At 42.1% G+C, this 12,187-nt stretch overlaps 1 protein-coding gene across 8 annotated transcripts in view; it reads right to left on the bottom strand.

Annotated features, from left to right (window-relative positions):
• FIP1L1 (factor interacting with PAPOLA and CPSF1) overlaps positions 1 to 12,187 on the bottom strand; it is a 62,426-nt gene that overhangs the window by 4,998 nt on the left and 45,241 nt on the right. For 4 of the 8 annotated variants that reach the window (XM_084759718.1, XM_084759722.1, XM_084759720.1 and 1 more), the window contains 4 exons: positions 8,177 to 8,203; positions 6,162 to 6,216; positions 5,055 to 5,110; positions 232 to 451 (listed from right to left, as the gene is read on the bottom strand). In XM_084759718.1, the coding sequence (XP_084615844.1) occupies positions 232 to 451; positions 5,055 to 5,110; positions 6,162 to 6,216; positions 8,177 to 8,203 (358 nt within the window). The remainder of the gene's footprint in view (positions 1 to 231; positions 452 to 5,054; positions 5,111 to 6,161; positions 6,217 to 8,176; positions 8,204 to 12,187) is intronic. The other 4 variants (XM_084759719.1, XM_084759723.1, XM_084759721.1 and 1 more) reach the window with 1 other exon arrangement.

Here is a 12,187-nt window from a genome sequence, read left to right as displayed (position 1 = left end):
GAAATTATAGTTAGGTGACAAGACAGAAATCTGTGAGTGGATATAAAGTTCCCTTAAGGGCCACGTAAACAGAAGGACTTGGCAGCTGCTGCTTACAGGAATGGGAATCCTCAAGAACGGATTTCAAAACGGCTTCTCTAGCCACACCTGAGCACTGCTTTTCCTCCCTCCAGACAAAACTGCAGAGTAAGAATGAAGTGCGCTCAATGCCCGCACCGCACCCCCACAAACCTGTTGAAGACACTTGGGGTCGGGCTGTGGTCTCGCTCCCGTTCCCGCTCCCGGGTGCGCTCTCGCTCTCTGTCTCGGTCTCGCTCTCTTTCTCTGTCTCTGTCTCTCTCTCGGTCTCGATCTCGATCTTTCTCTCTCCGGGCATAGTAGTCCCACTGCTTGGTGGTGTCCACAAGGCTAGGCCACGAAGGAGCGGAGCTGGTAAGGTGGGGAAAGGCAACTAAAGGAAAAAACACACAAAAACAAAGGTTACGGTACTTAACTCTTACACTCTTTATTTGGTAAGAGTAAGAATTCAAACCACAAACTTTCCAATATCAAAAACAGAAGCAAGAAGACACAGGAGCATTTCTGAACTATAAGGAGAAAATGAAACACAGAAATTATATGTTAAAGACTGAGGTGTAGGTCACCGAGTCAACGCCTGCCTAGCATGCCCAAGGCAAAGGGTTCAATACACACATACACAGAAACACCAAAAACCTTCTTAAACAGTAAAATGAAGACATTTGTAAACAAACAGTAACAGAAAGCAAAGCAAAACTTATCAGCGAAGGAAAAATTTTTTTTAGAAAGAAGACCTAAGTTGAAAAGAGTAATTGAGCAAATAAACAGGAACCATGTATTTCTTTTAAGGAAAAACAAAACAAAACAAAAAAGCTTCAGTAAGATACAAGAGAAACACTAAGAAGTATTATCATCCCTGCATTGATTAAGAAGAGCATTCACATATTATTTAATTACGTTTTATTAAATATGCATAGCAAATTTCAAGAGAATCCACCACAAAAATGGGAGGTGTTTCATAAAGAACAGTAACAACCAGTATCCGACCCAGGAAGCCATGGGAAGGATGGAAACGGTAATACACTAAACACCTCAACAGTCATAACTAAAAGCACCAACTGAAAACTGACTTCATCAGTTACAAGGCTGTTGATTTTTACTTGTAAAAGTCTATCTTTTGAGGGCTGGGGAGACGCCTTGACAGTTAGGAACACTGGCTGCTCTTCCAGATAGAGGACACCAGTTCACTGCCAGCATCCACAGCTTACAACTGTAACGCCAGTTGCAGGGGAATCTGATGACCTCTTCTGGTATCCCTGGGCACTGCACGCACACAGTACACAGACATTCATATAAGCAAAGCACCCATACCATCAAGTCTTTTGCAAAAGTCCATAGTCTGACTACATGAGGACATGACATAAAACACATGGGGAAAGGATTTGAGGGCAGTGGCTGCATGAGGGTGAAGGGGATAAAAGCACTGGCTACTACTCCAGAGGACCCAAGTTTGATTCCCAACACCCGCAAGGCAGCTCACAACCATCCTAATTCCAGCCCCAGGGGATCTGACTCCTGGTTTCCATGGGCACCAAGGATGCTTGTGGTTGATACACAGACAGACACATGGGCAACACACCCATACTCACAAAATAAAATAAATGTTAAATAGTTCTTAAAAAGAGAAACTGGGCCTATTGTGAAGTTTGGGCCATAGGGAGCATGCTCCCCAGGAGAACTGTGGGTCTTTCAGGCATTTCTGTCAGGTCAATGTGTTTGCTTCATTACATAGCTCCATCACACAAGGCTTAAGAATCACGGCTTCGTCTAAGTTATGGATGAGAGCCTCCAAATCTGTGAGCCAAAATGTAAAGACAGCAGGAGAGAAAGGAGAGAGGGGGTGGGGGTGGGGGCAAGGGAGGGGAGTTGTATCCTAATATTCCTTATTCCTGCAAAACTTATTTTTAAAGTAGGCCTCATTTATATGCTGTCTTCAAATCATATTCAGACAACTTATCATTTTATGTTGCTCAGGGGTATGAGGATGAATTGTAAATTCTAAAATAAACAAAATACAGGTAAAACAGAACTGCAAAGAAGCTGCTGTCTTTAATAAAAATAAACACCAGTCACTCTGAGAAAAAGATGAGTTCTTAATTAACTATTTAAAGAAAGCTCTAAAAGGCCAGTAATCAATCTCTCTCTCAATTATAATTTATTCACATTACATCTCGATTGCTATCCCCTCGCTCTTATTTTCCTGTTCCCATCCTCGCTCCCTTTTCCGTTCTATTCCTCTCCTCTATCTGACAGGCGTCGTCCTTCTGTCTGACCACAGTCTATCAGGTTTATCAGGTCTCATCCCCGTCCTCTGTGCTCCCATAGGGCTTCTCCCCAGGCCAGTAATCTCAAGAGTGACTTTCTGATGTGGGATAGTTACTGTGATTCACCTGTCCCCAAACATAGGGGGCAAGGTAACAGAAACTTCTGATACCATAGAAAAGGTAAAAACCAAACAAACAAACTCAACGAGCAATATTATAGCTATTATAATAAACTTGCACTCTGGGTTCAGTTTATATGAGGACAAGATTTCAGTTCATCCAAGGTTACGTAAAATAAGCCAAACCTAAGGCCCAAACACAGGCAGCCGTAAAGCCTATGTTTCAACAATTCCTTTTTCTTGCCACACTGGAGATGGTGGTGGCTGTGAAAATGATAGCTAACATCGGAACACTTGGCAAAAGGCAGGACAAGGTGCTTCAGAGTAATCCCACAGCCTTAGGGATGCTTTAGCGTCAGTGTCATGACTGGAGCCCTCCAGAGGGCATACGATGTTACAGAGGGCAGAGCAAGGCTCCAGCCTAGGCAGAGTGACTGGAAGGGGAACACAGCCACGCACTACCTTTGGGGGATTGGAAAGCACAGGTAACTCAAACACAATTTGGATCTGACAGACCCTGTAGGCTTGTTAAGGATATTCAGAAGCATATCACCAGGACATAGATGCTGCATAGAAATGCCTTTAAAATCCACTAAAACTTCCTCCACCTTATAGTGTCCACCTCTGGATTTCTCCCATAGAGACACCAAAACATGCTACTCTGAAACACAAGTCCCAAGAGTAATGTGAGGTTAAGGCAACCGAGAAGCCACGAACCTAAGCAGAGTTCTCTACCCTCTCCCATTTGTCCACAAACAGGAAGTCAAACCCACAAAGGCCCCCTTACTCTTTCCTAGGAAGAATGAAATTGATCGCTGATGACTGTTTAGTCAGGAGACCCACCACCTCCTTTCTTTATTACTGGCGTTATTTCACTATCCTCTCCGTAGCAGGGACTGAATCCAGGCTCTCACACATGCTGCTCAGGCATCCCATCATGGATCCACAGCCTCAGCTGCTTATCCAGTCAGCTAGTTAAAACCAACGAGGTTATAATTAGAGCTACTTAAAGGAGCATGGATGGGGTATTTTTACAGTCATGTAGGCAAGTAGACAATTTGCTGACGGCTATGAATGCCATAGAAGAAATGCCTCTCCCTACCTGAGCAACCAGCAGCATACATATCCTTAGGAAAGGTGGGGCCTTTTGGGACCTTCTTCTCCCTCCACTGTGGATGTTGATGGGCCCCGCCATCCCAGGTGATCACAGTTGCCATGAGTTCATGTGTGAGTGCGATGGTCCTGCCATACTTGGCAGACAGACACTGCTGTACAACAGTCCGCCCCTATCTCTTTCGATGTGACACAAATGTCCATTCAACAAGCCCTTTTGGCCCTCTCATTTACTGTCTTTGTTGTAGATGCCATAATCCAGACTCTTCTGAGCCTCTGTGTCTTTCATGTCACACAAGTGAGACAAGCTCAGAATGCTCATGCTTTTCTCTTGGTAGCTGTCCTTGGGGTGGGGGAGTGGGGTTCACCTAAGCATTGTGCACAGTTCTGTTCTCCCCACCCGTCGACATGCTCGCTGTCCCTTGCAGAGATTCAGGACTTCAGAGGAGAAAGCACCCCAGAGGAGGAGGACCAGAGAGCTCAAGCGGAGCCTGAATAGCACACGTCTCAGCTCCTGAGGCAGCGGCACTCTATGACTCCAATAAGCCATCCTACTATGGGGACGGTGCCATCAAGTGCAACACATCGCTACAGGGAAACCCTTCATAAAAGATGCAACTACAGTAAACTCCACTGTAATGTTAAGACATTACCACAGCCACTCTTAGCAGCTACCACTGAGTGAAGCAAAACCCTCCACAGCAAAAAGATTATGACCCACCCGTGTGCTCATCAGGGAATTTTTTTAAAATTAGGGTTATATGCTCCTTGAAACACGTTACTGAACATTTATAGAGCATAATATAAACAAACATTACTTTTCTGTGCATGGGGAAATAAAAAGCTTTGCATCATGTGTTGCATCATGTTTGCCTTATTGTGCCAGTCTAGAAATTAAACTTGTTCTACCTCCAAAGTAAGCCTACACTGCCTGTGTGAGGCCAAGCTGTTACAAGGAAAAAGAGAAAAGGGGGTTGAGCGGCATGGACAGAAGACAGACACAGGCTTACACGTCCCTCCCCGCCCCCCCCCCCCAAAGGCTAGCTGGATGCCATGAGTCATGGACGATGAGACTAAGACAAATCTTAAACCATGTCAGGAAAAGCTGACCTGCCAATACCTGCTGTGCCACCCCCCACGCCTCCCACACACAACAGGGTTTCTCTGTGCAGCCTTGGCTGTTCTGAACTTGCTTTGTAGACCAGACTGGCCTCAAACTCACAGAGATCTGCCTGCCCCTGCATCCCTGAGCACTGGGAATACAGGTGTGCACCACCGTGCGTGGCATCACCATTTTTTAAAGCATCAACTGAGAAATAAATAAAGTATATTTTCTAAAGTAACTCGATAGATATACAGACTTAGCTCTTTCAACTGGTATTTCTTAGTTACTCTGTTATCTTGACTCATGAAAACGTGTCTATTTCTTCACCAATACGTACTTTATTGATTCACAGCGTGTCTGGGTGGAGTTACTTACCATTGCCGTAGGGAAATGCTCGTGCAGAACGGCTATCATAACCAGAGGAATGGCCACTGTGGAGAAAAGAAGTTATGTTTTTATCTGATACAAATAAGTACCCAATCTTACTAGTTCAGTGCAAACAAGAAGACAGCAAGGCAAAATTTAACTCTTTAAAAATTTGTTACAAGGTCTTGCTATTTTTTAGTATGATAACATGGATCTTTTCACCTTAAAAACATAAGACCTTGTAGCTATTTGCATAATTCATGCAATCAATTTTAGCTTGGCTCAGCACCATACAAGGGAAATATTGAGGCTAACAGAATGTTTGAGGTTTAAAACTTAATCTTTAAAAAAAAAAAATTGGCCAATGGCTGTAAGTTAGTTATAAATAATCAATAATTAGTATCTTAAATAGAACATTTTGATTGAGAGTCAAGTATGTTTTAAACAATAACTTAGAACTAAATCCATCCCTCTCACAATTGGCTTTCTGGAGCAGCACTTTGAAAACTACACGGATGGCTTAATGCCACCATGTAACATGAGCCCGATTTTCCTTTCTCTTCGAGAATCTGACTATTACTTTTTAGACTATCTCCACTCCGAGTGAAGAACGGACGAGCTCCTGTTTACTAGCGGGCTCAGCCTGCTGGGCTGCGTGCTGTTCTGGTCTTCACAACTGAGCCTGAAGAGGCCGTAAGCTAGAGACACTGACTTGAAATCCTGAGGTTGATTAAACACAATACTACTACTACCATCAGGGGAATATTCTTCACTATAGGAAATTAAGGAAATTAAGTAGAAGATGTGAGAAGATGGCTCCAGGCCTCCCGTGTGGAGGCAGAGATGCCTCAGGGGAGAAAGAAGGGAGAAGATGGCCTTTCTTTCTTATTAAGGTACAGTGGTTCTTTGCCCTTTCCAATAGATAGAAACTCATTCATGATCTCTAACAAACTTATTTTTCTTTGCCCTAATCTGATATTAGGCAATAGTTACATAAAAGTATTTAATACAGATTAAACTTATGCACGGACAGGTACTATAACTAGCAAAGACACATTAGTGCGGTTCTGTTGCAGGCTCTCAGTGATCACCAGCGCAGAGTGCTGCATGGCTTACCTTTCTATTGTTGGTATAAGAGATGGAGGTGGAGCGCCTGGTGGAGGGGGGAAACCTGAAACATTCAACCAAAGATAAGGCATTAGCAGGAGACACATGTAATGTAAGAGTGAAACACAGTTGCTGAGTATCACTAATGTTTTCGGGGGACACACACGTGTTTCTCTATGTCATAACGAACAGGAAAAAATAAAGCTGAAACTTATAAACAGTTTTTTAGAGCAAAAACATTGTTAATTAACAGTCTGGTCTAACACACAGAGCACAAACTGTCAGGACACTGGTCTTATTTTCAGCACCACACACAGCCCATTTTGCCATCTAAGAAAGTTAGTCTCAATGCCTTACCTTTTCCACATTAAAAAAAAACAAAAACAAAAACAAAATATGTTGCCATCAGATTATGTTTTGAAGAAACACAAATAAAATAGCATTTACCTCATTTAAAAATAGTCTGAGTTTCAGATTTATACAAATTTCTTTAAAGTATAATTTATAAAATCTACCCAGTAAATATATTATGTTCATAGCAAGAACATCTGCCATGAAATGATTTTTAAATAATACAACCCAATGAACTCCTTTATAAAGCAAGGCACATAATGGGGTTTTGGATTATTCTGGAGGCAAATAATTTGCACCCTTGTATTGTGAGGTCAGCACTCCCAGTCTCTTGCACAGCTAAATGAAACCCCACAGAGTAACACGGCTAAAAGAGACCTCAAGCAGGTCGTCTCCTCTGTGCTTTCAGAGTTAGAGTAGAACAGCACCACAGCCAAAGACTCCACAGATCCACAACTTCTGAGACCTATTTTTTTCCCAGCTCTTAACAACCTCACTATTAGGAAATATATTAAATTCAACAGTTTTGATATCTTGCCCCTCCGTTCATGTCCTGACGGAGACAACTCCATTATTGTACCCTCACTGTCTTCTATTTATTAGCAACCTTTCTAACTACTTAATGTCTCCTTCTCAGCATTCTCTGGGGACATGAATCCCAGCTCTCTTAATTCTTCTCCAAGCTTCATTAAGTCAACCTTTAGCTCTGCCTCACACTATTTCAAGTTTACTATCCTTCTCACTCTGTCCTGCTTCAGCTTCTCTAACTCTTCTACTAATGTCAAAACCAAGGCAGGGTTAGCAGTTTCAGCCGTATCCTCAAGTCCACGTCCTACCTGACAGAGCTGCACAGCCACACTGCCTTTCAGACTAAAAAGACACCACAGTCCCTTAGACCTCTCCTGCTCAGCCTTTCCTCAGCCACAGCACACACAGTCAGTAACTTATTCCTAGCTAAGTCTGTACACTAACCTTTGTGATCTCAATTTCACTTTCGGCTCATCCAGGTCATTCTGAATTAATATCCACTCTTCTCAGCATTGTCACTAGTCACTTCTTTCATACTCCTTGGATTTTTATGCTGAACTCGGTAAATATACTTTTTATTGGGTTCACCACTACACAATAAAAGGAAGTAGCTGACAAGAATGCAAAATTCATCCCTGGGCTACATAAACACTTCTCCTGACTACACCATCACAATGCCCAGGAATCACCACTCGAAGGACAAGCGCTTGACTAGTCACTGTTCAATGCTATGTGGTTCAGAACATATTTTCTCATGACAATGAATTATGATAGTAGGTAGAGAACCAGAAGCCATGACAAAGCCGAGATAAATTAGTTTTCTTTTCTCTTTGAGTCACTTTTACATACAATAAAAACCACTGGCTTAAAAGCTTTCAAACTGATTTTCCCTTTTTATCTTCTATTGTTTTCCTCACAAACTGATAAGGTGAGAATATCTACTTCCACAGAAATGGGTAAGACAAGTTTAAGAAAGCTAAATGTCTTAATGCTGGAATGAAGCAAAGGCAGAGCTGAAAATAGGACCTGAAATCCCAGTGGCCTAGTGTACATTCTAACCGCATCGACACCGGCCGTCCTGTAACTATAAGCTGGAAATTTCATGTTCATTAACAATGATGGAGAAAACATGAAAAAAGTTTTACCTGGAGGTGGTACAGTTATTGGAATACCTAAAAAACAAGTGATGAAATTTAATATAGTAACTGGATTTCAGAACCTGTTATGTTTTTATGCCATCACCAAAACAATCTTTGAAATAAAACCCCTGTCTCAGCACCCTGGCTTAGCACTCGAGACAAGCGCTCTGTTTTCTTGCAGACCAACGATTCAAGTACAGCATCCAACTTCCCTGAAGAAAGACCAGTCTAACAACTTCAGAACAAGATTGCCCACTAGTTGGAGTCACAAATGAAGTTAGAAGCACATCACTTAAAAAGCACACTTGTGATACACAAATATCAAACTCTGTAACGTTGAAAAGCTCACTAAATTTGGACACGAGAATCCAAGTTTGTTAGCTTAACACTGTAACGGAAACATAACAGGAAGGGAAAGAGTGCGGCTATCATTCACGTCTGTAAAGGCCAGTGGGGGCTACTCAAGTGTGAAGGCTGTGTTACTGCTGTTGCTAGGAGTCAACACTCAATATTTTCTTTGATTTGTGGAAGTAGAGAAGGCATAGCAAACTTAGGTATGGACGGACACACACACACACACACACACACACTGCCTTTTACAGATGTTAGCAAAATGAAATTTGAGTGTCTCTCAAACTTGCATTGGCCAAATGTCCCTGTTAAGTACTAAGCAACTAAAAATAAATCCTAATTTTAAATATAAGGAATACATGAAAGCCAATGTATGGCATGTAAACTGGAACTACTTTTAGTTGAAGAAAAATAGTTTAGTTGAAGAAATAACCTTTTCATTAAAGGTTTATATTATAAATAAGTTCAATTGTTCAGTTTCTTAAATCCTATCTTTAAAACTGCCTCAGAAGCAGCTCAGAGGGGGTAAACAAACTCACTTTCCAGCTGCATGCAATTGAACAGAAGTACTACTCTCAAATGTCTTCTTGACCAGGGAGCGCTGCTGCTAGTCGACGTGTTTTAGTGGAATAAGGGCTTAAGACAGCGCAAAGCCTTACAACACAGACTCAAGTACCTGATCCAACCCCAGGAAGTAGAAGGCTATGAACACAGCAAGTGAGAAGGTATGCAAGGCAGCCATGGTGGTCCCTACTAAGAAGCTAGCCCACGGGCGACTGCACTGTCATATTAACCCCAAGGCTTCATCTTGATGCTTCTCACACCACTGAAGGCTAAAGGACCTGGCAGGGAGCACTAGCCAAGAATCCTACATACAAAGCAATAGAGAAAAGGAAGGACAACAGAACACAGGATGTTTTTTATATATACTATAACTCAGTATTCTTTACAACAGTACAAATCTGTCCTGAAGCTCACTGTCTGAGTTTGTTTTCACATTCAATACAGGATTGTTTAATGTGTAAGGCCACTGCTAGATGAGGTCTCTCTGAGATACTTTCACTCTAGTAGCTTCACCTTCACGTGTAATGCGTAGCAAACACAACTTTAGCTACACCTACTAAGATGAAAACTTGTGCAAAAAAAGGTCACAAGTACTAGTCAGGGGTCTTTAAAACTTAGTCCTCAAAAGTATTTAAACTGTGAAAACAAATACAGAAGGCATATAAGCAAATCAATTCTTCTCCAAAAGCAGTTAAAATTACTGTGCTGGTTAGTTTTATGTCAACTTGACACATGCTGGTGTCATTTGGGAAGAGACCCTCGACTGAGAAAACGCCTCCATAAGAGTGGCCTATAGGCAAGCCTGTCCAACATTTCCCTAAACAGTGCTTGATATGGGAGGACCCAGCTCATGGAGGGTGGGGTGGGCCCACCGCTGCCACCCAACCCTGAACAGGGTCCTGAGTGGTGTAAGAAAGCAGGCTGGGCAAACCAGGAGAAACAACCTTAGCCTCAGCTCCTGCCTGGAGCTCCTGCCCTGACTCCCTTGGGTGATGGGTGTGATGTGGACATATAAACCCTTCCTCCCGAGCTGCTTTTGGTCATAGTGTTTCAGCACAGCTTTAGAAACCCCACTACAACAACTATAATCTGCCTTTAATTTTAATATTATTATAGTAATATCCTAGAACAGAATTTTTAAAATCAACAGGAACTAAGAACAGAGTAAAAGAAAAAAGCATGCTATGTCAGCTGTCTTTGCAATTGGCGCCTATACAATAGAAGGCTTGCATGCTAGAAAGGGCTCTTCCAGGGAGACAGTTATTTCGTGTAAGATTTTACTTCAGTGTAAACAACTGGTCATAGAAAAGGACTAGAAAGTTAATGAGACATACAGCTAATTCCTTGATAACTTCTAGAAACATTTTCTTCCTCCTCACCCCCTGCTTTTTTTTTTTTTTTCTTTTCAAGACAGGGTTTCTCTGTGTAGCCTTGGCTGTCCCGGACTTGCTTTATAGACTAGGCTGGCAATCACAGCAATCCACCTGCCTCTGCCTCTGCCTCTGCCTCCCAGGTGCTGGGATTACAGGTGTGTGCCACTATGTCTGGCTTCTAAAAAACATTTTCAAACAATAATTAATGAAGTTTAATAAGCAATACAATTGAAAACGACATTTTCACTTAAAATATGTAGAATTTAGCTTTTATTAAGAAAAACAAAATAATGTAAGGGACAGAAAATTCATTCCAAAAGTCCTTTTTTTTCTTCCCTGGACACCTCCAATAGACTTAAACATACAAACCAAGTACTTTGCTTCTGGTATGTACGTACGTACGTACGTACGTATGTATGTATGCATGTATGTATGTGTGTATGTATGCATGCATGCATGCACGTGTACATATTTAGATGTGTCTATAGGTATTATTTTGCTTTGAGACAAGGTCTCACTATGTAGCCCTGGTCGGCTTGAAACGATCTAGGGAAACAGGCTGGCCTTGAACTTGCCTCCCAAGTGCTGGAACTAAAAGCCTGTGTCACCACCTCTGGCTTCATATTATTTATCTGCAAAAATGGCCATTTGCCTGGAAAGCCTTCTATAACAGTAATATATTGAAAGCTTCAGCAAAGTAATTATCTGTTCATAGTCATAAACTTCCCTGCATCAGAATCAGCTGGAGTTTATGACTAGACATGAGCTGGGCATTCTAGCAGTTCTCATTCAGAATGTCTAAGGCAAAGCAAAACTGCATTCCAGAGAAATCCTCAAGAGACGAAGTTGTTACCTGCGGACCATACACTGGATTATAACCCACACTTCTAATCTTAACGTTGAGCTGAAACCTAACATCAACTTCAAATTTTTATGAAACAAACACATTGACATAAAATAGTAAAATACAAGGACAATATATACACTAACATCAGACAGCAGGGACAGGGGGTATGCAACAAAGACAGACAGCCCCACAGAGAGAATGTTTCGCTTTTCCTGTATGCCACGATTATTCCTAAATGTAACAGGGGCTTGGGGAAGGGACCTAAGATTCTACCTGGAGAACTGAGGAAAGAAGAGAAAGGCAGCATTCTCCCTCCTGAATATTAAAAAACAACAACAAAAGTGACCTGTACCAGGAATTTCCACAAAATACTCTGATACACTTAAAAAACAAAAAGAAACAAAAAGGAACACTTGTCTGTAAAATAAATTCATTTTCCCCAGTGGTTTGTAGAATCATGCTAGGCAGCTTCTGACATGGTCCCACAATTCCTTCCTCATGGTACAAATAAATGCCTCTGCACACTTCTGGCACTTGAATCATCTACATGAGAGGGACGTCATCATCCCTATAGAGACCACACGAAGCCAGCCACAGCACTAAGGCCATCTCCATGACTAGGCTACAAAAGACAGTCATTTCTGTTTTTCTGGCACTCTTTCTATTGCCCCCTCAAATGTCAGGGATGGAGGTGCGGGAAACCAGGCAGCGAGGAACTCAAGCCCACAGCCCAACAAAAAAAGAAAGGGGCGCTAGAGAACACTTTAGAAACAAAGGCACTGGCCTCTTGCAGGGGTACTCTTTGGGTTCAGTTCCCAGCACCCACATAGTGACTCACAACCATCTTTAATTTCCCTTCCAGGGTATCTGATACCCTATTCT

Source organism: Acomys minous (genome assembly GCF_964271855.1).
Source record: "Acomys minous genome assembly, chromosome: 15".
In the NCBI taxonomy this organism is placed as follows: Eukaryota; Metazoa; Chordata; class Mammalia; order Rodentia; family Muridae; genus Acomys; species Acomys minous.
The sequence above is the reverse complement of the archived record's forward strand: the minus strand, read 5'-3'. Positions and strand labels throughout refer to the sequence as shown.